The following is a 27,116-nucleotide window of genomic DNA, read 5'->3' as shown; positions in this document are numbered from 1 at the left end:
GAAGGAACAAACTAAAGATTTATTGAAGGCAGCAGAAGATGCAGAGACAAGAACAGGATGGCAGGGGTACGGGCGACATACGGAGACACTTCTGTGTTCATACCACTCTCAATGTCGGTGTTAGGAGAAAAAAAAGAAATAAAAAAAAGGCTTGTTTTCATAGCTCCGGTGGAGCTTTTTATCTTTTTTTAATATTGTATTGTTTTATCAAAATATACATGTTTGAACGTAAAGTCTTTATAATCCAAATGATTGTGTGGTACAAAAACATGAATATATACAACCAGCAGCCCCCGCGTTGTACAACAAGCCCCGTATAAAAAGGAGAAACCTAAAAGCTCTAAACAAACTAAACAATGTACGCGACTTCACTGTGTGGGAATGGTGAGCGGGCTCCGGATCTAGCGTCGGGTTTTTTTCCTGGCAACACAGTGTACGTGTCTTTGAGGCGATCGAGGACGACGCGTTCAGGTTGTGGAATGTGTGTAAGCGGGGGAGGAAACAAACTTAAGAAATCCCAACACTACAAAACCGCAGAAGGTCCTTTGGTCCTCAACAACAACAACAACATCATCAACATCAATAACCGTCTGTAGCTACATGAAGCTTTTTCTTAAACCATGCATAATAATCGTCTTTTTTAGAAAAATAGAGAGCGGACACCCGCCTGCTCCGGGACTATACAGTGGTCCAAGGCTGTGGAGAAGCGTGCGGGAGGCACTGAGAGGAATGTGACGTTTTTTTAAGACTCGCGTGACACTTGAGGGGTTCGCAAAGGAAGGGGACAAAGTGCACGAGAAATTAAACTAAACAAATAAATGACTCGAACTGACAAAATGCCTCCCAGCTGCCCTCTCACAGGTAGGATTTACCTGAGCTTGGTGGTAAAACTAAATCTTAGGTGTGTGTGTGTGGGGGACAACACCTGACGAAATAGGTAAACAAACTGGGTGGGTCAAGGCACTGTGGTTTAACCAAACAGGCCACTACTAACAGATACGTTCAGAAGAGATAAATGCTAACATAAAAAAGATAAATGAATATATGTGTCCACATATAAATGAATATAAAGATGGTTAAATGAGACCTACAAGTAGGTCAAAGGGCGCTGTGAATGTGAGTGGCTCTTACGCCTAAGAGCTACAATTGCCTAGCAAGCATATTAGGCCTCTATGACTTACATTCAGAACTTTCTGCATACACATTAATCGTATTTAGACTAGATCTTTTACCACTTTCACTAAGCGGGGGGAAAAAAAAGGTTTTTTGACGGAAGCCAGATTGCTTAAGGCTTGTGGCTGGGAAAGGAGGCGTAAGGCACGAGACTGTAGTAGATAATATTTATGCTTCTCCAACTCAAGAGTACTACAGTATAGTGGTACATATCCCTTGAAGCAAATCGGTGAGCACTTACATGAAATATCTGTTTTAAAAGTAAAAGGGGAAACTTTTTCGTGGTCCGGGTAGTGAAAAAAATTACAAATAATAATTAGCCTCCGAAGGCACACGGAATGCAGAAGTGTGTCTGGTATGTATAGATGGTGTCTTCAGGCCATTTTGGTCTTTTAAGTGACAGCTCATTAGCCCAAATGTGTCCTGTTGTATTGCAGACTGCTGCTCCACCTTCACAACAGCTCGTTTGGGTACCAAAGAGCTGGTTTAACCGCCCTTGGGTCCTCATTCATGGTTGTGCTTACATCAGCGCCTGTGCAGGCACAGCGTGTGTTTGTTGGACATATATTCTAAACATAAAAGCGTTAAAAACATTTTCTTGTGAAGAAACGTGTCCCTAAATCACTTAGCAGGTTTTCTGACTGGTATACAAAATAGTTTGTCCATCACCTTAACACCCAAGCACCATTCTACCTGACTGACACCTAAAGAAATTGGGATTGTTTTTGTTATACCATATAAAATAATGATTAAAAAAAAACTGAGCGTACTGGAGAAATAAACATTGTAGAAGTAGGAGCAACTTTCTGCAAGGAAACAGTCACGAGCGTGTCATTTTCACCGAATGAGAGCGGGAGAATGGTCGCAATCAAACAGTAAACCTCGAGAGGGAGACAAAAAAGGCACTCAGATGGTGGACTTGGAGAAGGACACGCGAAGGTGGTGGTTCTCCCCCAGATCGTGGTTGTGGAACTCGATCAGGCACTCGATGGCCTCCTCGACCGAGGCCATCTGGATCAAGGCCATCTTGCGATCGTTTCTGTGTGAGGGGGAGAAAAGGGCTGATGCTTAATACTTAACCTTGGAAGATAAAAATAAATCCTAGGAAAGAAAACTTACTGAAAGAACTTGAAGGCTTTGACTGTGGCTCCTGAGCTGGTAAAAAGCCTCTCGAGGTCTTCCTCCACCACAGACGGCCTACATGACGAGTTATGTGGTATTTGTCGTCATCTACGCAAATGAAACATTCACATTTGTAGAATAAAAACAAGAAAACTCACGGTATGTTGGAGAGGTGGAGCGTCGCGGAGGGCGGGAAGATATTGGAGTAATTTTTGGAGCCGGGCTTCTTGAAGCGATGCAGTGGGGAGTTGCTGAAGTCCTTGGTCAGGCCCTGGTCCTCTTGGCCCTCTCGCGGCAGCTGGACCGTGGTGTGTTTGGACACCGTCACACGGATGGCCCTGCCGTGAAGCCGCTGGCCGTTGAGGTGACTTATGGCTAAGGAAACGACATGAGCATGTTAGTTGAGTGTTTGGAGCTTGACACGTTGCGAGCGAGACGGCGTTACCTAGTGGGAAAGTTGCTGAATTGTGTTTCAGTCCAAGACCCACAGCGAAAACACAATGGACAAAGTGACTATAAAATGCCTAGTACTGACATGAAAAGACATGTCTTGTCAAAGCATTCGCCACTTTGAGACATCACTAGGGATGATGTTTGATAAGGAATTATCGAGTTCGAGCCTATTATCGAATTCTCTTATCGAACCGATTCCTTATCGATTCTCTTATCGAGTCCAGATAGGTTGTTGTATATGGAAAAAAACACAATATTTGGTTTAACAAAAGCTTTTATTATATAATAAAAAAATAAAATCTAATAAATAAATATTGACTGTTACTCACCTAAAAAAATAAAATAAAAAAAATAAATATTGACTGTTGTTACCCAAAGTATATTAAGTGGGATTTTTCAGAGAAACAAATATATACAGTAACACAAAAACAACCTGTCTCTGTGATCACTATAGGTGTATAAATAAAATCAGTACCTTGGGCACAAAACTGAAAATAATACAGCTCTCCAAAAAGTGCACTTCTGCTGCTATTGGAACATAACTGTTTGTTATGATGCTTTGACATTTTTGCACTTTATTTCTTTATTGAAAGAAAATTCTATGAAGAGAAAAGTTGTTTGCAAATGTGGTTACAATGCTAAAAAATGAAAAGTTAAAGCTAAAAAAAGAAATACACTTTATTGAGTTAACATTATTTCTTTATAAGGGGAAAGATGTTATGAGCTAGAGAATATAACAACTACACTACCCAGCATGCAACGGGAGTGACGAGCGTGCACGGACACCCCGAAAAGTGTTGCATGTTGCCACGCTGTGAAAGTAAACGTCAAGAACTCAGCCAACACGCCTCGTCTGCATTATTTATATTTAGACAGACAACACATATACAGTGTGATTTTGTTTTGTTTACAAGGAAAGAAAAACCAGAGTTCAAAAAGGGAGATGTGTTGTATATATATGTATGTGCTGCGGTTGCTTTAAGAACGTTGCGACAGCTGCCGTAAAGGAGGTGCGTTGCTAGCCTGGTTGCTATGTTTCCGGTTGGTCGTAAAAGTGTTCGTCATGTGTTTTACCCTGCTAAAATCTCTCAGTAAAGTTATTCGATGGATTATAGCTTTTGTTTTGAACTTTATTACACCTTGGAGCGCTTTTTCCCGTCCATTGTTTTCCTGCTTTCGCTATCTGCGCCTAATGACTGAGCTACGTGACGTCATTTCTTGTGATGTCACACGGAGCATTTCTGGTCGGGACGGGATTCGAATAAAGAATCAACTTTTTCTTTACTATAGTGGTCTCGATAACGGGTTCTCAAAAAGGGATTCGAGTCCGAGGACTCGGTTCTTTTCTTATCAAACAACCGGGAAAACCGGTTTCGAGTATCATCCCTAGACATTACCCTCTGCTGTATTTTAAGCTGCAGCACTCTTTTTCTTGTCCACACGACGAAGTCGGTTACAAACAGAACTTTTGGAGAACTGCTGCTTCAGTGTTTGTGTGGTTACAGGTAACCTATTTAGCAACAAAAACATTGACGTGCGACTGTCAGTTTGATAGCTTAAAAATTAGCAATCACTTACCAGAAGCCCAGGATAACAATGTTTGTTTTAATCGCACATGTGTGTTATAACAAAGACGATAACAAAGATAATGTTACAAGTTACTGTACATTAGGGGTGTAACGGTACACAAAAATTTGGGTTCGGTACGTACTTCGGTTTAGAGGTCACGGTTGGGTTCATTTTCGGTACAGTAAGAAAACAACAAAATATAAATATTTGGGTTATTTACCAAATTTGCAAAATCTTCCACCAAAAATATTTTTCTTAGTGTAATATTTGATGTGAAGTAATGGGAACCTTGGATAGGTCAATAATTCATAATAACATTGATTTTGATTCAATATTATTGAGCAATGACAGTTTGAAAGAAAAAAAACAGCTTTGTTTTATTAGTCAACATTGCAACTTTTTCTAAATGACATTTAACCTTTAAGCTTTTTTATTTCACTTTTGTTATGTTTTTGTTTATCTTAATAGTATTTTTAGACTGTGCCGTGGGCCTTTAAAACATTAGCTGTGGGCCGCAAATGGCCTCCGGGGCACACTTTTGACACCCCTGCTAGAGATAATAAAAATTTTTATCTGATAAATCTATGGATAAAAAGCAGAGCCTGGCGACGCATGCGCGTTTATCATAACTCTCTCTGTCTCTGCCCCTCCCTCACCAATGCTGCTGCACGCACAATTTGTTTTGTTTTTAACCCCTTCTTAATCCTGAACGTAGTGTGTTCTTGAGTGAGTGATATTCAGAATTCCCATTGTTGTGAACGTAGCACGCCTGTAAGGTGATTGGCGAAGAAGGCGGAAATGAGGAGTGAGGATAGACGTGCGTGTGGAAGGAACGAGATAAGTTGAGCTGTGTTAGTATAGGTTGCTCAATAAAAGATTAAAAAGAGCGTCATACTTGGTGTGCACTTCTTCTGGACGCTACAGTACATTGGAAATACACGCAACCCTAACTCAAAATGCCGGACATTTGAGGCATTTAAGAAACTCAGCTCCGCAAAAGAGGACATGTCCGGTGAAGAGGACGTATGGTCAGTCTATCCTAGCCCATTAGCTGTTAGCATGCCGTGTGTTGTGCCTCGGTGTGCATTGTTTACACAACGTGCGTTACGCTACTTAATATGTCCGTGTGGAAACTCGTTCGGTACACCTCCGAAACGAACTGGAACCCCCGTACCGAAACGGTTCAATACAAATACACGTACCGTTTACACCCCTACTGTACATGTAATATCACAATATTGATTAACAGAGGCTTTTTTCAGGCTACTGATTGGCCAAAATGCACACAATAGTCGGTAAATGTGTTTTTGTAATAACATTTTTCAACACTTATGTGGAGGAAAATTCATTCAAGTGGGGTAAAAGTGTTTTAGAAAATATCCTCGTTGAAAAATGCTTTTCCAGCGCGAATGCAGAGCTAAGGAACTGTTAAGTGAGCAAAGAAACATGCCTGGAATATATCAGCCGTACAAAACGACAAACATCCCTTTTAACGCCATCCCTTGGTACCGTATTTTCCGCACCATAAGCCGCGCCTAAAAACCACAATTTTTCTCAAAAGCCGACAGTGCGGCTACTAACCCGGTGCGCCTTATATATGGATTAATATTAATATTTATTTTCATAAAGTTTAGGTCTCGCAACTACGGTAAACAGCCGCCATCTTTTTTCCCCGTAGAAGAGGAAGCGCTTCTTCTTCTACGGTAAGCAACCGCCCCCATAGAAGAGGAAGCGCTTCTTCTTCTACTGTAAGCAAACGCCAAGGTGAGCACCCGCCCCCGTAGAAGAAGAAGCGCGCGGATATTACGTTTTATTTCATTTGTGTGTTTCTGTAAAGACCACAAAATGGCTCCTACTAAGAGATACGCGTACAAGGTTCCACTGACTTGATATTCCTGTGAACCGCACTGTGGATACAACGGGAGCACGTACGGTGAATATTCGCACCACAGGGAATGAGAAGCCGTCCTTCACTGTGGTTCTAGCTAGCCATGCTAACGGCCAGAAACTTCCACCCACGGTGCTATTCAAAAGGAAGACCTTGCCAAAAGAGAACTTTCCAGCCCGCGTCATCATAAAAGCAAACTCGAAGGGATGGATGGATGAAGAAAAAATGAGCGAAGAGACCGGGTGACTTTTTTTACGCAGCTCCGTCCCTGTTGATCTATGATAAAATGTGTATACATTTTATCTGCTGATGTACTTCTATTAAAAATAAATAAATAAAAAAGGGCCAATATGGTATACGTCACAATGCTAAATATCAGCGGCAGTAATCAACCCGGCCGATAATCGGTCGATCTCTAATTTGAACAGGAATCTGCGGCTATGCAAGGAGTGAATGCCCAACCTCAGAAAGACGGGATAAAATATGCTAATAAAAAGGCTAGGAAAATATATTATTAGTTATTAACTCTTCCAGCTTTTTCGCATGAAATGATGCCTTCGACTATTAATCCATCTTTCTAAGGAGGTTTTCTGGGGCCATAGTAAAATCATTCTGGCACAAAGTGTTGGCACACGACGAAAAAGTGTTAGCTACCTAGCTGAGCCTGGGTGCCATCAGACATCTGGATCAGCGCATTTTCCTTTTTATTGAACAGGATCTTGACTCTCGTCACGTCGCCATACACACCTGGGAGGAAAAGAGCAGGGTGTCAGATGCGGAGGAGTGCAGGGTTTAGTTTTTTTTTAACTAATAGTCTCTCACACAACCAATCACAGCAGAAAACTATTCAGATCTCAGGGCCTTTCTATCAAATCCGCTAGCGAGTAAACCCGAGCTTGATTGAGGCGATTCTAAATTGGTGCTGGTGTTGAATCTCAAAGACTAACCCGAAACAGTACACAAGTAGTAAATCATCTTATTTGTTAAGAAAGGATACAAAATAGTTATGCTTTGAAAAGTTCAGATCAAAAGGGAAAAAGGATAATGAAAAAAGCGGTAGTTTAATTGTTTGCTAGCATAAAGTTGATTTGTGTACAATTGGGGAATCGGGTAAAATCATGCAGGAATAAACTCCACATGCATAAACCAACACAAAAGGAAGGGGGTAAGTCGCTGCACAAAAATAGAAAGCTGCAGCATTTGATTTTGTCTGTTGTTTCATTGCCACCTTGGGAAATTCTACACATCGCCCATTTTTTTTTTTTTTTTTAATCAAAACAATGCGGAAACCATTTAACTAAAATCATCAACTTGTCTGACAGTGCGTTGTGCTTTGGAACCTGCCACACTTCTTAAGTGGGAGTTTTACCACAATGGAGAGCTGTTCTTTTGAGGATAAACGAGAACATATTTCTCAAATACTGAAAAATTAAGTAAAATGCTGCTGCTCTGTGCGGCGCTCTTAGCCTCCATCAACCAAAACAGATCTCACGCAAACACACACACACACAAATCTCCAAAATAAAGCTAGCAACCCCTTTTATGCCCACCTAGCCTGATGCTAAGCCATCAGTGGTTTAAATAAACAAAGCCAACAACATGAGACAAGACATGCCCACCTTGCCAGGTAACAGTAGTAATAAAAAAAGGAGATGAAAGGATGATAACGTACCGAAAAGAATAAAGAGGCAGTGTGGCGTAACGCTCTTTAGAGACAGCAGGGGGGAGCAGCGGGCCAAAAGGGGGAGGTAGAGGTAACAGGGGAAAATAGGCGGAGTGGAGGACAGTGGAGTGGAGTCGGGACATGTCCGCAGGCCACAGGCAGCGAGGTCCACAGGAAGGCCACAGTACCATGGTGGAAGGAGAGGCATGAGGCACGGAGAGAATAATGGAGGACAAGGAGGAGGGAGTTGATGTGGTGGTGGTGGTGAGCAGTGATTGTGGACGTTGGGGCAAAAAAAATAGGGAGGTGTCAATTAGTCATTTTTGTGGGTGGTTTCCAAATTGGGGGACAATGGCCATGGGAGACAAAGGGCGGGTGGTTGTAGCAGAAAAAACAGGGGAGGACAGAGGGAACGATTGGTCGTGGGGCGTGCGGTCAGTTGGCAAGAGTACAGGTGGGGCGGGGTGGGGGTTTAAAACAAAAAAAAGGAGGAGGGGGGAAGGAGGGAGAGAGAGAGAGAGAGAAAAAGGAAGTAAAAAAAAAACAAGGTCAGTATACACAAAGAAATGTAGTGCTTCAGACAGTAGAACTGGCTAAATTAAAATGCACTGTCACTATGGGAACACTAGAAGAAACAGAAGAGAAAAAAAAGATTAACAATGAAATACAGAAAAAGGCAGAGACAATATGAACTTTGGAGTTACAAACTACGTTAAGGGTTAAAATTACATGTTTTGAACTAAGCAATCAAGTTACCCTTCAATTATTCATGTCCCAACCCCCGTAAAGTAATGACAAGAGTAAACACCAGTGACTGATAACATTGCTACAAATTAGAATAAGAAAAAAAGTCATATTGTCTCTCCAAACAACTCAAGAATGATTTCATACTTATGGACAAAAAATGAAGACATGGAATGGTAAGTGTATTACAAAAAAAAGAAGTTAGTGTATTGAATAAACTTAAAAATTCACAGTGAGCAAAGTGGCAGGTCAGAAAATGCAGCAGGTTTGGTCAAACAGAGGTCCTGAAAGAAGTGCTTTGGACTAGATGGCACACAAATACAAATTGAAAAAAACCTAAACAGTCATGGCGTTCTTCAGCCAGTCTCATCACGGCCACGTGGGGGCGACACTGGACCTGTCTAGTACTACTTTCTAACCTGTGCAAACAGAGGGTGGTGGGGCTGTACTGCTTTTAGAGAGCCCAGCCAGTGTTACTGACCTCAGGGTTCAGATTGCTGACCAACAGAACGCTGTGTCCCCCTGCAGCAGCGAGGCCGGCCAGGCTGAGGCGACTGGCGGCGGCCGCTGCTGCTGCCATGCCTCCGTGCCCAACACCCAGAGATGCCAGGGCGCCGGGAATACCAGGCATTGCAAGACCTAAAAGAACAATTACAGATTTTTTCACACAAATTATCACTGCAGGTGTCACTTTATACAGAGCCAACCATGTTGCATTACACTTCTGAACAGATTCTCCTTACGGAATGAAGGGCACAGACCTGCGTGCTGGATGGCAAAGGCTGGGGGGAATGCATGAGCGCCACCATATGGAGATGCAGAGATTAAACCTGGTGCTGTGGTCGTGAAAGGAAATAAGTGTTTACATGATTTGAGTAACACACTAAAAAACATACACAATCTTACCAAATGCTGCCATGGTTTGGTGGTCAAGGGTGGGCTGAGAATCTGCAGTGGGGAGGTCTGGGCGTGTGTAGTCCCTGCTTTTGTCGTTGTTGTACTTCACATTCAGGCTGGTGAGCTTGGAATAGCTGATTCTCAGAGTGCAACAAGCGTTGTAGATGTTCTGACCATCCAGAGACTGACAAAAAGCAGAGGGTTTTGCGTGAAAACTAGAAACAAGTATGTTGTGCTGGACATTTTTTCTCGACTACATCCGCCTTAGACCTGGTTTATGCTTCTGTGTTGAGGCGCTTGGGTATGTTACGTAGGTACGTAGGATAGCCCCTGCCCCTTAAACCCTATTGCGATCTAAACGATCGAACATCTGTCAATGATGTGATTGGTAGGCTTTAAGCACATTTCCTGTGTGTATACAGCCCGCCGTAGTGAACGCGTTCTCTGTGGATTTTAGACCAACATTTGTAATATGTGACGGTTACACATGGATTAGCGCTAATAACATTGTATCTCTGCAATTGCCATTGTTCGTAAAAACGCTTAAGTGTGTCATTGGAGCTCACGGAGTTGACTCGATGCATGCTACGCGCTGAGCCCGGACACAGAACTCAGAAATAATCACACCAACGTCAGAAGCGACGTCGTAGTGATTACATAAGCATAAACCAAGTTTTGGTCGCATCACTCCTACCAATTTAGCGTGATAGGCCGTCATGGCGTCAGCATACTGGATGAGAGCCTGAAACTGGTTGTTCTTTGTGAAAGTGATGATCTTCAGCACCGTGCCAAACTTGGAAAATATCTGAGGCAGTGCAAAGTAGGACAGCGGGTTAAAGACATGTTGAACCTTTCATCAAAAGCAGACTTGATTGGAAATGTAGGACTCAGACTGTACCTGGTGCAGAACCTCCAGGGTGACTGGGTAGAAGAGGTTCTCTACAATAACTCTGAGAACGGGGCTTTGAGCTGTAGCGCCTGCGAGGCCGCCTGCATCTGAAGGTATGGCCATGACGCCTCCAATCGCGCCTCCATGTAGTGCGTTGACCGCCTGCAGAGCTGCCTGGGCACGCTGGGGAGGGAGACAAGGCCGACAGACAAAAACTTACTTTCAGGCCCAAACAAGTTCTAAACTAAACATGAAAAGCAAGGAGCATTTCTAAGGCCTCACCACTTGGTTGGGGGAGTTGTCAGTCTTGAGCTCTTTGTGGGTGGAGTACTGCATATAAATGGGGTGGTTTCTGATGATAGGGGTGACAGATGAGTAGTAGCTCACCATGGTTTGAGCACACTCCTCACTGTTCAGCTCCAAGAAAGCCTGTGAGGCAGAACAAAAAAAACATGATCCTATCTTACACTAAAATCTACTTTAGTAACATTAAATTCAACTGAAAGAAAAAAAGATTAAGATTCTCCTGCAAGCAAGAACATGGTCTATACCTGGTTTTTCCCTTTCAGCATCAGCAGATTGGTGACTTTACCAAAGGGTAAGCCCAGCCCAATGACCTCAGCCTCGTTTATGTCACTGGGCAGCTTGCGTACGTGGACCACGCGCGACGGAACACTGGGGCTGCGAACCTCACCCTTGAATTTTTTGCTGTCGTTGCCATTGGCTGCGAGGGAAAACAGAGGAAGATACAATCAGGGGAGTGAAAGGCATTGCTTACCCGTTCCTGAATAATGGATTGATTGTCATGGCAACACATAACACAGGCAAGACGAGCGCTGAAATGAGGCAGTGGGGGAAGAAAGAGAGAGAGGGAAAAAAGAGAAAAAGAACCATCCTTCCATGGCACCTCCCTACCTGAGTTCATGATATAGGGCCCGTTGGTCATGCAGGAAGAAAAGAGTTCGTCAGATCCCCTCTGCAGAGAAAGAAAACAAAAAGGCTCACTTTAAATGGATCAGCCAATGAATGCAGCGAAGGGCAGGTGGGGAGCATAGTGCTCGTGTTACGGCCAGCATTGTGAGGTGAAGCAGGGCGTAACACAAGTCTTGAAAACATGCTTTAGAAGAGAACATGACCCCCCCAACCGGTAATAATGAGAAGGCTTCTGCTTGTCATCAGATACGAGGTTACTACAGTTTGTGTGTTCTAAGAAAGCTACACCAGCGACAGGGGACAAGAATGCCGGTGAATACCACAGATGACAATTTTGAAAACCACCACCAACGAGAGTGGAGAATGCAGTTTGTCCAGAGCATATTTACATAAACTACAGCATTTAAGTCAACAGTTACGCCTTAGCTTAAGAAGCACCATCAGTCACTCAAAAGCACCCACTCAGGTAGATAACATAAACAGTGGGACCATCTGGACTGGAAGGATAGTGGAGATCCCCCCCCCCCACCATACAATGGCGTCCACATGGCTGGGCTTTAATGAAGTACAGCAGTCACAAGAAGTGGCTCAGTGGACTATAAGCTCTACAACGGGCGGGGGGGGGGGGGCCCACAATGAAGGTCCTGTTCCGGATAAAACTAGGGCCATTGTTGCACGGCAGAGCGCAAACATATGGAACCCCTTAGGACTCTCTGGGATTTGAAGAGCCATGCAAGAGTTTTAAAAAGAACCTGTCGTGCAGGTTTTATGAGCATTCCTCCCCAAACTTGTGAAGCTGACTGGGAGTTTTGGATCCATGCAACTCTTGTATTGTTCATTATCTCTACAACAAGAGAAACAACAGTCCACCCTTACAGTGTAAATAATAGCAAACAAACCAAAGGCTGTGAGGCCACCACTCAGGAGCTCATTGGAACATTGTAAATTGAAGGTGATATCAACAAAGGCGTTGGTCAAAACACTGAAAACTGGTCATGAGAAATTGAGGACCTGGCAGTCAATCGCTCAACAGGAACAGAAGACAGGAAGAGAGCAAGACCAAGCCTGCTTCCTGGGCTCCGTTAACTCCCTCCATGGGACTTGATGATTACTGCTTCATGGTAAGTTTCCCCTCCTCCTCCTCTTTTTCTTCTACTTCCTCATTCTAACAATAGCCACAGGGCGTGTTTAAAAAATTAAATAAAAACTTTAACAAAATGGCACTTTCAATTTGAGTAAATGCATTATGGAGGGTAAGATTTCAGACAGATATACTGCATGTTCTAAATGTGTATGTACTTATTTGATTGTTCATTAAAGCTCAGAGCGCTGACAGAATAATGACCACCTTCAGTAATCATGATTCATGATCAGCTCACTTCCTCAACATGTGCAGCTTCCTTTCACAGCAAAAAGCAACTCAAATTGGAATGTACACGAGAGGCTTTTTTTTTTTTTTACTGCATCATAAACCACACCTGGCTTGTGTTTACATACACAAATAACATCTGAATCTGATTAGCCAACAATGGTTTACATTTGGCTGCAGTTAGTGAAAAAAACAAGAAGCACCACGCAGGTACGGGCATGTTTTTTTCCATGAACTGCCATTGAGGGGATTGGGAAAGGGGGCAGGGTGTCTCACTGGGGGTGGGAGGAGATAGGGGGGTGCTGGAATGTGACCGCGGAATGCCAGACGCTCTGCCCAGACGAATAATTATAAGATTCCAGCAAAGCAGAGAGCTGCAGCAGTGAGATTTAATGCACACTAAAACCTCTTTTAAAAAAGGTGGCTTTAAAAAAACAATACAGTTTGAACCTGGAGCACCAATCCATGTTGAAAAACAGGCTAGGCTGAAAGGAAAGGGGGTGCGGCTTGTGTCTGCAAGGGTGTGTACCTGGGAGCTTGTTTAAACAGACAAAGACCTTTAGCCAAGAAATGGCTGGCTGTTGAACAATAGTCGGACCTGAAAATGTCTGAAATCACTCACATTTCTACGCCGAGTGATCTCCCAAGCAACAATGGATACTACAAGTCAGTTTTTTAATGATACAACTGACAACACGTACATGTTGGACTTTCCACTACACAGGAGCACCCGAGATTAACTACAAGCTTTTGTTTCCAAACAGCCACAAGGCCGACTAGCCACACCTCACACTTCATGGACACGAGACCAACTACTCGCTTTCTTGGGAGAAGAAGCCGCCATGTACTGACCACAGAGTCCATGAATCACCCCTTTTTTGTGTACATTTCCGAGGCTTGAATGTTGAGCTCCAAATGGGAAACTTTACTTTAGTATAGATAGAATACAATAGAATAGAATGCTTTTTATACTGTCACTATACGAAAGGACAAAGATTTAAAACAAGCTCATTCTCTGGCGCAGACATACAAAAGAAAACAGAAAAAAATAAGGAAAGAGATAAAAAAAATAGTGCAAATAGATAAATAAGTGCATTTTTGGAGTAGTATGGCAGTGCAGGTTGCAAATTCCATGATATAAATATTTCACTGACTGAATGGTTCACAGTAATGAGTGGATATTGGAAAATGAGTGTTACATAGAGATATTTATGAGACAGTTATTTGAGCGTCATAAATCATGTATGCAGATTTTAAACAGGTCAAGTCAAATTAAAAACATGTTTAAACCATGTTTGCCTAGCAATCAATTTTACAAAAATGGTGTACTTAGTTAAAGATCAAGCAAACCTTATCCTTTAGCTACAAACGACAATTTTATTCACAGCTTTGGTGGTACCTCAGCATACAAGTTTAATTGGTTCTGTGACGCAGCTCGTAACCTAAAACAATTTCAACACGTAACATACGACTACAGTTGTTTTAGTGATTAGAGTGGACTTCTACTGTATCTCCTTTCAGTTTCTTCTTTGCCAAACCCAACATTAGCAGCCTCTGTTTTTTAGACAAATGTTCAACGTTTGGATGTTACCTTAACACCTTTGGCCGGCATTATAGACTCAGTCTACTTCAGTATGGTGCAGATTCAAAGTGCTACGCTCCAACTGCGTCACCAATTTAGCTAGCTCCACGCTCTGTCATGTTTTCGATTATCTATCCATCCATTTTTTACCGCTTGTCCCTCTCTGGGTTGCTTCTATAATCAATTCGGTATAGCTCGGTTGGTAGAGCGGCCGTAAAAGCAACTTGAGGGTTGCAGGTTCGATCCCCGCTTCCGCCATCCTAGTCACTGCCGTTGTGTCCTTGGGCAAGACACTTTACCCACCTGCTCCCAGTGCCACCCACACTGGTTTAAATGTAACTTAGATATTGGGTTTCACTATGTAAAGCGCTTTGAGTCACTAGAGAAAAGCGCTATATAAATATAATTGACTTCACTTCACAATTCAATGGATATCATCCACTTCTTCTCAGCACTGTCCTTCACATTTACTTTTATCATTCCTATGGTTGGAAAAAAAAGTTATGTCCATCTCTAGCTATAAGCTAATGCTAGCAAGTAAGACTGGATGCTTTTTTGGTTGGCTCTTACAGGGTTTACTGTGGCATTCGCTATGCCAACTAGTGGTGGAAAGGCTTGTAACTCATAAGTTTTGCTCGCAACCTAAAGCCTAACAAATTGGCCAAGAGATAGCTTGTATCATGAAAAGGTCAAGCTGGGGCACCACTTCCTTTAGGACAGGGGTCACCAACGTGGTGCCCGCGGGCACCAGGTAGCCCGTTAGGACCAGATGAGTAGCCCGCTGGCCTGTTCTAAAAATAGCTCAAATAGCAGCACTTACCAGTGAGCTGCCTCTATTTTTTAAATTGTATTTATTTACTAGCAAGCTGGTCTCGCTTTGCCCGACATTTTTAATTCTAAGAGAGACAAAACTCAAATAGAATTTGAAAATCCAAGAAAATATTTTAAAGACTTGGTCTTCACTTGTTTACATAAATTCATTAATTTTTTTACTTTGCTTCTTATAACTTTCAGAAAGACAATTTTAGAGAAAAAATACAACCTTAAAAATGATTTTAGGATTTTTAAACACATATACCTTTTTACCTTTTAAATTCCTTCCTCTTCTTTCCTGACAATTTAAATCAATGTTAAAGTAAATTTATTTTTTTTATTGTAAAGAATAATAAATACATTTTAATTTAATTCTTCATTTTAGCTTCTGTTTTTTTTGACGAAGAATATTTGTGAAATATTTCTTCAAACTTATTATGATTAACATTCAAAAAAATTATTCTGGCAAATCTACAAAATCTGTAGAATCAAATTTGAATCTTATTTGTAAGTCTTTTAAATTTCTTTAAAACATTTTGTTCTGGAAAATGTAGAAGAAATAATGATTTGTCTTTGTTAGAAATATAGCTTGGTCCAATTTGTTGTATATTCTAACAAAGTGTAGATTGGATTTTAACCTATTTAAAATTCTAAAATTAATCTTAATCAGGAAAAATTACTAATGATGATCCATAAATTCTTTTTTAAATTTTTTCAAAAAGATTTGTATTAGCTAGTTTTTCTCTTCCTTTTTTCGGTTGAATTTTGAATTTTAAAGAGTCGAAATTGAAGATAAATAAACTATGTTTCAAAATTTAATTGTCATTTTTTTCGTGTTTTCTCCTCTTTTAAACCATTCAATTAAGTGTAAATATCATTAATTATTAATAATAACATAGAGTTACAGGTAAATTGAGCAAATTGGCTATTTCTGGCAATTTATTTAAGTGTGTATCAAACTGGTAGCCCTTCGCATTAATCAGTACCCAAGAAGTAGCTCTTGGTTTCAAAAAGGTTGGTGACCCCTGCTTTAGGATACCGTATTTTCCGCACCATAAGGCGCCCCGTGTTATTAGCCGCACGTTTAATGAACGGAATATTTCAAAACTTTGTTTACCTATTAGCCGCCCCGTGCCATTAGCCGCACCTACGCTACGCTAAAGGGAATGTCAACAAAACAGTCAGATAGGTCAGTCAAACTTTAATAATATATTACAAACCAGCGTTCTAACAACTCTGTTCACTCCCAAAATGTAATGTGCAATCACAAAAATAGTAACACTCAAAATAGTGCAGAGCAATAGCAACATCAATAACTCAACGTTGCTCGAACGTTAATGTCACACAACACACAAAATAAACATTTAAAGCTCACTTTCTGAAGTTATTACTCATCTACAAATCCCTCGAATTCTTCTTCTTCGGTGTGCTTCACTTGTTTTTTGACACCATCTGTGATGTGGACGCGCATGCAGTCGTAGATCAACAGGAACGGCGCTGCGTGAAAAAAGTCACCCGGTGTCTTCGCGTAAACGTCTATCAACCACTCGCTCATCTTTTCTTCATCCATCCATCCCTTCCAGTTAGCTTTTATGATGACGCCGGCTGGAAAGTTCTCTTTTGGCAAGGTCTTCCTTTTGAATATCACCATAGGTGGAAGTTTCTGGCCGTTAGCATGGCAAGCTACAACCACAGTAGGACGACTTCTCATTCCCTGTGGTGCGAATATTCACCGTACGTGCTCCCGTTGTATCCACAGTGCGGTTCACAGGAATATCAAAAGTCAGTGGAACCTTGTACGCGTGTCTCTTAGTAGGAGACATTTTGTTGTCTTTACAGAAAAACAAATGAAATTAAATATCCGCGAGCTTCTTCTTCTACGGGGGCGGGTGCTCACCTTGGCGGTTGCTTACAGTAGAAGAAGAAGCGCTTCCTCTTCTATGGGGGCGGTTGCTTACCGTAGAAGAAGAAGCACTTCCTCTTTTACGGGGAAAAAAGATGGCGGCTGTTTACCGTAGTTGCGAGACCTAAACTTTATGAAAATAAATATGAATATTAATCCATATATAAGGCGCACCGGGTTATTAGCCGCACTGTCTGCTTTTGAGAAAAATTGTGTTTTTTAGGTGCGGCTTATGGTGCGGAAAATACGGTATATGGATTTATGGTAGCAAGATTTACAACATGTCAGGGCAAATATTTTGTCTTCAAACCAACTATCCCATTAAAGACATGTATTAGCCTAGGTTTAGTCAGTAATTATAGAGAAAGATCTTGAGGTGCATAAGGCAGCACATAGTGTGGTGCTAGTATAGTTACTTCTAACATGCTTTTAGTAAAGCCACATTCTAAGTTTACACTTGTACAAGTCAATGTCTGAAAATGACACATTGGGTTGTGAATTGTTCCATGCTTGCAGAACTTCAACTATGTCAGGTTAGCAAAAAAAAATAAAAATCTTTAAGGCAAATTCTGACTAAAATATTTTTTTGACGCATATAATAGGGCTGCGCGATAAAACAATATTATATATCCAGTGTTTGCCACACATTCATTTATTTGTGGCGGACCGGCACGAAAGAATTACGTCCGCAACAAATAAAATAAAAATAAAAATAAATAAAAAATATATATATATATCATATAGTTGATGTAGATGCCCATATAGGCTGTTCAGATTTACTTTACAAAAGAGAAGTGTAGGATACTTCTTGCCTTATTTGTATTTGACCACTACTGTTTTCTGTTTATTTGTTACTGACTGTGGCAGTGCTGTTTCACTTTATGTTGCTGGTAACTAATATGGTTGTAGTAGTAGGCTAAAGTTAAATTATTTAGTATGCACTAATTAAAGGGGTAGAGCTTTAAGAGACATTTTAGCTTTTATATTTTATAAGATACATTTTTTGTAAGAACCACAATTAATACATATATTTCAGTGAATAACTTATTGTTCAAATCTGTATATAAATATGTACATAAAGTGTTGTAATTATATTGTAAAATGGATGGATGGACGTTTAAAACAAAACTGTTATTATTAATTAGTAAGTATACATTTTTTGAGCCTTTTTAGAGAAAATCCTATTGTAGTAAATTATGCAAATTACTTGATGATGTCATGGTGACCACGCCCATAGCCACGCCCCCACCGCCACAGGTATCTTGGCAGTTTATGGGAAACACTGATATATCACATAAAACATTCGATAATAAATCTACGTCTATATAAATAATACATTTGGAAGTGTCAACGCAAGGTTGGTTGCATGAACAAAAGCACTCGCTCTATGGTAACAGCAAAGAAGAGTTTGATTGCGCCATTTTCTTGTCTTGTGGTTGATTCTTGGCATGGAGTGAGCAGAGAAACTGAAAATGAGTGCTGCAGAGAGCTAAGAAATTGTCGATGAAACCGGAAAAGTCACCTTTTTTGGATTTTCTCCAAAGTATCGTAGTCAGACCAAAGGGGTCTGTAAATTATGCAAAGCGCTCATCCCAGCAAGCCCGGTAATCCCACACCACCTTGGCGTGCTCACCTTAGACCACAAATGTAACTTCCTGGCACTAAACACGGATTCTCTGTTTACATTTTCACACTTTGCACCATTTTCTTACGGTTTATAACCAGAGAAAGGTTACATTGGAAATAAAAATGTTTACAATAATGTATTCTTCTCCTGGTCCTTTCCATCGACATAAAATATCAATAATTATCAAAAGAGACCGTAATCAGACACTGATATCGTGATAACAGTTTTCGGCCGTGTTGCCCAGCCCTAGCATACAAAGACTTTGACGAAAAAATAGGAATATTTCTATGCGGAAGTGCTATTTTGACGGGAAATTAATGTTTAAAAATGCAAATTTCCGGATTTGTGGAAATTTCACATGCCTGCATTTGAATGAAATCAGTGCCTGTAGTGTGAGAAGGGGTGCAAAGACAAAAAACACTCAAAATGGAATGCTTACCTTTGTGCCAACTGATATGTCATGGACACTCCTGGGAAAGAAGCACAATGGTGTCAGTTAAAATTGCAAATCTATCAAAGTGTATAAAAAGGTACATCAGTTCCCCGTTCCAGGCTGCTAAAGTCTTTACAAACAACTGTGTGGAGGCTGCACCATTAATCATTAAAAAAAAGTGTGATAAATAGCCCTAAGAGAATGTATTTTTCTTTTTTCGATAAATAACCGTAAGAGGCTGAGGCATGTTTATTTAACAGTATAATTAACTGAACGCAGTGGGCCCGCTTTTCAGTCATTCACAATCTTTGTTGGTGGGCGGCGAGCGAGACCGCCTACTTTATACACACGCACAGGAAGCACGTACGGACAACTTCCTTACTCGCCAGTGAGAGGTGCTGCAAAGTAACAAAACATTGGGCGAAAATAAATATGATTACCAAGTATTACCCATAGTGGGAATATTTCAGATTCAACTCGGATGGGCAATATACGACCATCAACAAAAATAAACAAGCGAGAATGCCGTGATGGCAACAAACAAAAGACAACAGCCGACCTCAATTTTCCAACTGGGAAAAAAGTTGCACTTTAAGATCCATCCATTTCAATATTTCAGTAACTTTTTTGCTAACAGAAATTAGAGCCCATTTTATTTTTTTGTTTAACTTTTTTGCTAACAGAAATTAGAGCCCATTTTATTTTTTTGTTTAAGCTATATGTATTTACCTTCTAATTACAGTACAATGGTAAACAACTCTACAGTAATAAGGGAAAATCATTTTAAAATGGTTACTTGTAGTGTATCATAAATAACTGTACAGTTTTTATCATTTATTTATTCAGTTTAAGAGCAGACAAAAGCTCAGAGTCTGTCTGCGTAAAGCCAAATATTTTAAAGTAAATTATTGCATATTATCCTTTGTGGCACATTGGGCCAGGAATATGTTGACAGCCTAAAAGCGACACGTCTTCCTTCACTCGTTAATTTCAGTTTTATGCATTTAAATGTATAAAATAGAAAAATCGCAATTTTGGAAAAATTGCAATTAAGGATTTTTCTTAAAATTGTGCAGCCCCACAACTGGGGGGGAACTTTAGTTGTTTTCACATGATATTTGGTAATAAAACAAATCCTTACTCAATTTCAGGGACGTAGCCGGATCCCAGAGGGTACAAGTCAGCGTCTAGGCGGCTGTAAGGTTGGAAAATTAAAAGAGAAAATGATTAGAAAGGCTTTGGGCAAACTTTGACATCAAATCCACACCGAAAAATAAATTGGTCAGCAAGGAAAGTAAAACGTCTCAAACTACGGAAATCATTCACACTGTCGACCAAACAGAGGGGGAGATGAGGGGAAAACAAGGAGCATTCTTAAAGGGGGAAGGCATTTTTTTTGGAAATTTGCCAATTGTGAATCATGAGAAACAAAAACATGTCTTTTTTTGGGGGAGGGGTGTCAAAGATTATAAAAATAAATTATTTGATGATGTGGCTAATGGGAGACACCGTTGTAGCCTTCCCCTCCAACATTTTGTATACACACTGCAAGTATATATACATATTGTAGTAAGACACATTAAAAACAATATGTAATATGCGCAATGTTTACAATATTTTGATAATTTGAATCATTGCCAGAACTAATTCCTCGGCACATTTATTTCCATAGCAGCACACTTCCGACTTCTGGCAACAAATGTGTCTCCTACTTCAGGATACAAAGGCATGTGTGTGTTGTAATCATGACAGATTCGCTAACAAACAACAACGACGACAAATTAAGATATTTCAAAACCTTTTGGAATTCCACATGGACGATGAACTGCTGCTTATGGAAGCCAGCACTAAGGAAGAGTGAGACGTTGGAGCAGACAGAAACCGAGACAGTGACTCGAAACTGCAAAATGTGGAATTTGAAGCCATGGTATTTCGACATAAATGGAGTGCTTACCAAGAAAGGAAAAAAAACGTCCCCGGCTAGCTGGACCAAACAGACTGTCCATTGAGTGAGTTACGCTTTATATCGACCATGATTCATGCAACACGTCACGACTTTACAGATACCGTAACGATTGTTCATGTAAGACAACTGTCCACTGAGTGAGTTACACTTTATATTGATCATGCAACACGTCGTGACTTTACAGATACCGCAACGATTGTTCATGTATTTCAGTCAGTGCAGTCAGTCCTATCGCGGTGTTTGCGAGTTACAAACTCAAACGCGTTTTTTGTTGACATAGAAGCTATCTTATATTGTGACATACCGTATTTTTTGGATTATAAATCGCAGTTTTTTTTCATAGTTTGGCCGGGGGTGCGATTTATGTGTGAAATTATTAACACATTACCGTAAAATATAAAATATTTATCACATTCACGTAAGAGACTAGGCGTATATCAGCAAACGTCACTCACACACACGGATCGACAAAGCATGGGCTTCAGTGACAACCGAAACCATCCTGTCCGGATTCAGAAACCCTGGAATAATTGGAACTGCAACTGACGATGACTCTGACGTAAGCGACGTACCGATAGAAGAGGAAGCGGCGCATTGTCTACCTTTGGAGTTGGCAGAGTTGTTTAGAAGCGACACCGAGGAAGATGATTTCATCGGATTTAGCGATTTGGAGTGACTGATTGTTTGGTAAACGTATAGCATGTTCTATATGTTATAGTTATTTGAATGACTCTTACCATAATATGTTACGTTAACATACCAGGCACGTTCTCAGTTGGTCATTTATGCGTCGTATAACGTACACTTATTCAGCCTGTTGTTCACTATTCTTTATTTATTTTAAATTGCCTTTCAAATGTCTATTCTTGGTGTTGGATTTTATCAAATACATTTCCCCAAAAATGCGACTTATACCCTAGTGCGACTTATGTTTTTTTCCTTCTTTACTATGCATTTTCGTCCGGTGCGACTTATACTCCGGGGTGACTTATAATCCGAAAAATACGGTAAATGGAGTGCTTACCCAGAGAGGAAAAAAACGTCCGAGGCTAGCTGGACCGTCCACCGAGTGAGTTACACTTTATATTGACCACGTCATGACTTTACAGATACCGTAACGATTGTTTATGTATTTCGGTCAGTACAGATCGGTGTCCTATCGCGGTGTTTGTGAGTTACAAACTCAAACATGCTTCTTGTTGACGTTGAAGCTGCTTTATATTTCGACATAAATGGAGTGCTTACCCAGAAAGTAAAAAACCGTCTCCGGCTAGCTGGACCAAACAGACAACTGTCCACCGAGTGAGTTACGCTTTATATCGACCATGATTCATGCAACACGTCGTGACTTTACAGATACTGTAACGATTGTTTATGTATTTCGGTCAGTACAGATCGGTGTCCTATGGCGGTGTTTGTGAGTTACAAACTCAAACGCGTTTTTTGTTGACATAGATGCTAGCTTATCGCTTTCCGTAGGTTGTTTTACGGCTAATACCGTCGATGTGCAACAACACTAGGGAAAAAAAAAAAGAGTTCCTCGGCGTTCGCGCTTACAATAATGTCGCTGCAGTTTGGTTATTATACAGTTTACGGAGCGTAAATAAAGTATTGTTGAACGCATTTTTACATGTTAGAATAGCAACAAAAAAAACACCTTTTGTCTTCCTGTCCCTCAAAAAGGATCGCGAATGATAGGCTAAATTCTCCAAAAGTGCAGTTCCCCTTTAAAAGTGGGTCTTCGTCATAAAGTAATGTTAACTGGGCTTTGATATTCCAACGTTGTGGAAATAATGTGCTTGAATGCAAGTTGCAGACACGATGGTGCAACATGGCCCTCAGTGACAAACATGAAGGCGGAAATGAGACACGTTGCTTACTAGGAATCACTACTTACTCCGCCACAACCTCCTTTAACTCCTATTACCACACATTCGCCGACTTTGAACAGCGTCTTTTAAATAAATGTACTTTCCAAAAAAAAGCGTCCCTCGGCGTAAACTTGACGGATGCTAACACGCTAGCTCGGCCGTGCTAACTGTTGCATGTTCAACAGATACGCGCGCGACAAGAAAAGAAAAAAGTAATTCAAGTCCAACTTTCGCGGTCAAACAAGCGAGCGACATGCAAACGGCGACGAATTGCCGACACAAAAGTGAGTTTGCGGTGTAAATTCGGGGTAAAATGGAGTAGGGAGAGTGGCTCTTTCTTAACTTACCCGTCCATTGCACAAGAAAAAAACTGCAGGTCTGAGGCGAAGGTAGGGCGGCACACTTGCTTGATTTTCTTACAAAATGGCTGAACGCGCGGAGGCGACCGCTGATTGGTCCACTCGCCTCCCCGCGCCTGGTGTGGGCGGGGCTTGAGGGCTCATCAGCACGCCATTGGTCAAGACGGCCGTCATTTGTGGCGGGGGCGGAGGTTAATAAAAAATAACAAGGCCACTCACCAGTCAAAACATTAGGCACATAGACATGTGATAAGTAGACGCAGCATTGGCCGCTGTGACGCGAGATATTGGGCCGCCATCTTGAAGTGGTGACGAGGAGCCGGCGAGCAGCCTAAACTGACAGTTGACAGGTAGAAAACAACAGAGGTGGGACCAAGTCATTGTTTTGCAAGTCACAAGTAAGTCTCAAGTCCAGCCCTGGGCAATTATTTTGATCCGGGGGCCACATTTAGAGAAAAAAATGTGTCCCTATCTATTTTTAGGGACACTAATACAAAACCTCACAATAATGTCTGATTGAATGCTAAAAACGTTATGACAGACCGCCTTAAAAAAACGTAATGGAATTTTAAATTTTTCTATGAACGATAAAACATTGAATGTTGACAAAGTATGAATGTCACACCCCCTTTCGATCGGCATATTTTACAATCGAGTGAAACGCAACAAAAATGCAACAAACAGTGAAATATGAACGCGAAGGGTACAAAATAAACCCACCTACAATCTGATATATCTCAAAGCTTCAGAACTTTGTTGTGAAAAGCTCCTTCCGCGTCTGTGGAAACGCTCCCCGCCCACACTGCTTGGTGCCTCGTCTGAGCTGCTGTGACGTAGATTACCATAGTAACTAATTAGATGACCATAGTAACTAATTAGATTACCATAGTAATAAGCACAGATTCCAACCATTGAAAGACTTAGTATAGTTGAAGACTTACGGTCATTAGAAAACATCACTGCACATCATAATAGAGTTTCCATCTTAAAGATCTAAAAAAATTGTTTGGGAATGTCCGCCGGGCCAGACTGAAAAGCTCAAGGGCCGCATGTGGCCCCCGGGCCTTAATTTGCCCAGGTCCGCTCAAGTCTTTGCCCTCAAGTCCCGAGTCAAGACAGGGAAGTCCCGAGTCAAGTCCAAAGTCAAGACTGGAAAGTCTCAAGTCAAGTCCCAAGTCCTGCATTTTGAGTTTTGAGTCCTTTCGAGTCCTTTTAACCACAGACTAACATATTTACACAGATTGTGTATGCTTTTAAAACGCTGTATTTATTTATTAAAACAAGTGCATTTGAAGTTGCAGGAAAAAAAATAGTGTTGACATTGCACTTCATAATAGCACTATTAACCAGTCATTTTGAACATTTAACTCATTCCTTTACAGAATAAACACATATGAAAAAACAAGTGCTACTGTATTTATTTGCACAAAAGGGTTAACATTGTACTTCCATGGCATATTGCATTGTAACTAGTTCCACAGCATTTTTTTATCCTGTTCTTACCTTATCTCATTGATCTCATCACATGAAAAACATAACAAATACATGAACATAACAATGAACAGAGTTGTACTTTTTAGATGTCAGGGCCCTACGCAATATGTACACATATTCTTAATATAGTATACATTTTAACTGACCTTTATTTGACTATGTTTGTCTTTTTGTAGGTGGCTAAAATACGCAGTGCTGCTGACCGCCGTCTACCGTTACGTTACTGTATGTGATACATTGACTAACGTAACGTTATGTATAGGTACCTCATGCAACCCTGCTTAAAAAAAAATCACTTGACAAAAAGTATGAATAAAGGTAGCAAACTGCAGTGGACGTTGCAATGACGTTATAACCATAGACATCTTATAAGTAGACGCAGCATTGGCTGCTGTGACGTGTGAAATTCGGCCGCCATCTTGAAGTGGTGATGAGGAGCCGGCGAGCAGCCTAAACTGACAGTTGACAGGTAGAAAACAAAGACGGTGTTCAGCGTTTTCCTGCTCAAATGAGCGGGCTGTTGAAAATAGGAATCGGGGGAATACTTTTCACAAGTAAGATTTAACATTAACATACTTTTATTTTGTGAAAAGAATATTAGCACAGAGTTGAGAAGGAGCAAAGATCGTCAATATTACTGAAATCGCAGCCGCCAACAAACAAGAGAATGACCATAATAGAATTGCTTGTCAATGAAATTTAATTTAAAAATGTCATACTTGGATAACATTAAGTTGAAATAAATGATTGTGACACCTAAAACAAAATTCACCAGCCGCCACTGATTATGATGCGTTCTCATTTTAGGCAAAGTATAAGACAATACTTTCTTAACAGTATAATTGTAACCAGGAATAAGTCTTCAAGTAACAATATTCAAATACTAACATTGTTGGGTAAGACAGAATTTGGTTTTATTCTGAAGCCAGTGAAACAGATTGGTGGTTTTAGCTGATATAAAGACTTTCTTTCACACAAGAATTATCTTGTGTGATGACTGTATTATGATGATAGTATATATGATAGTATATATCTGTATCATGAATCAATTTAAGTGGACCCCGACTTAAACAAGTTGAAAAACTTACTCGGGTGTTACCATTTAGTGGTCAATTGTACGGAATATGTACTTCACTGTGCAACCTACTAATAAAAGTCTCAATCAATCAATCAATTCTGGTGTTTATATATGTTTATGTTGAAGTATTAGGCAGACGCTTTTATCCAAAGCGACATACATAAAAAATACATATAAAACAATCACTGTAAACATGATCATTTAAGGCAGGGGTCAGTAACCTTTTTGAAACCAAGAGCTACTTCTTGGGTAGTGATTAATGCGAAGGGCTACCAGTTTGATACACACTTAAATAAATTGCCAGAAATAGCCAATTTGCTCAATTTACCTTTAACTCTATGTTATTATTAATAATTAATGATATTTACACTTAATTGAACGGTTTAAAAGAGGAGAAAACACGAAAAAAATGACAATTACATTTTGAAACATAGTTTATCTTCAATTTCGACTCTTTAAAATTCAAAATTCAACCGAAAAAAAGAAGAGAAAAACTTAAAAAAAGAATTTATGGAACATCATTAGTAATTTTTCCTGATTAAGATTAATTTTAGAATTTTGATGACATGTTTTAAATAGGTTAAAATCCAATCTACACTTTGTTAGAATAACAAATTGGACCAAGCTATATTTCTAACAAAGACAAATCATTATTTCTTCTAGATTTTCCAGAACAAAAATTTTAAAATAAATTCAAAAGACTTTGAAATAAGATTTAAATTTGATTCTACAGATTTTCTAGATTTGCCAGAATAATTTTTGTGAATTTTAATCATAATAAGTTTGAAGAAATATTTCACAAATATTCTTCGTCGACAAAACAGAAGCTAAAATGAAGAATTAAATTAAAAAATTTATTTATTATTTTTTACAATAAAAACATTTTTTTTTACTTGAACATTGATTTAAATTGTCAGGAATGAAGAGGAAGGAATTTAAAAGGTAAAAAGGTATATGTGTTTAAAAATCCTAAAATCATTTTTAAGGTTGTATTTTTTCTCTAAAATTGTCTTTCTGAAAGTTATAAGAAGCAAAGTAAAAGAATTAATGAATTTACTTAAACAAGTGAAGACCAAGTTTTTAAAATATTTTCTTGGATTTTCAAATTCTATTTGAGTTTTGTCTCTCTTAGAATTAAAAATGTCGGGCAAAGCGAGACCAGCTTGCTAGTAAATAAATACAATTTAAAAAAATAGAGGCAGCTCACTGGTAAGTGCTGCTATTTGAGCTATTTTTAGAACAGGCCAGCGGGCTACTCATCTGGTCCTTACGGGCTACCTGGTGCCCGCG

The 27,116-nt window shown here is 40.1% G+C and overlaps 1 protein-coding gene across 2 annotated transcripts; it reads right to left on the bottom strand.

Moving 5' to 3' along the window:
* ptbp1a (polypyrimidine tract binding protein 1a) lies at nucleotides 1–23,313 on the bottom strand. 2 transcript variants are annotated; one of them, XM_062040943.1, is made up of 16 exons: nucleotides 23,243–23,313; nucleotides 20,200–20,253; nucleotides 19,065–19,095; nucleotides 11,314–11,374; nucleotides 10,950–11,122; nucleotides 10,681–10,827; nucleotides 10,408–10,581; nucleotides 10,204–10,314; nucleotides 9,519–9,693; nucleotides 9,356–9,448; nucleotides 9,094–9,251; nucleotides 7,878–7,911; nucleotides 6,860–6,952; nucleotides 2,454–2,670; nucleotides 2,293–2,370; nucleotides 1–2,212 (listed from the first exon to the last, which is right to left on the bottom strand). In XM_062040943.1, the coding sequence occupies exons 1-16, from the start codon at nucleotides 23,248–23,250 to the stop codon at nucleotides 2,080–2,082; spliced, it is 1,740 nt and encodes a 579-aa protein (XP_061896927.1). In that variant the 5' UTR covers nucleotides 23,251–23,313; the 3' UTR covers nucleotides 1–2,079. The 2 variants fall into 2 exon arrangements, with proteins under 2 accessions (XP_061896927.1, XP_061896928.1); XM_062040944.1 differs by having other exon boundaries at nucleotides 9,374–9,448.
* Nucleotides 23,314–27,116: the final 3,803 nt, after the last annotated feature.

Source organism: Entelurus aequoreus, linkage group LG03 (assembly GCF_033978785.1).
Source record: "Entelurus aequoreus isolate RoL-2023_Sb linkage group LG03, RoL_Eaeq_v1.1, whole genome shotgun sequence".
NCBI classification, from domain to species: Eukaryota; Metazoa; Chordata; class Actinopteri; order Syngnathiformes; family Syngnathidae; genus Entelurus; species Entelurus aequoreus.
This window is presented reverse-complemented; position numbering and strand designations above follow the sequence as displayed.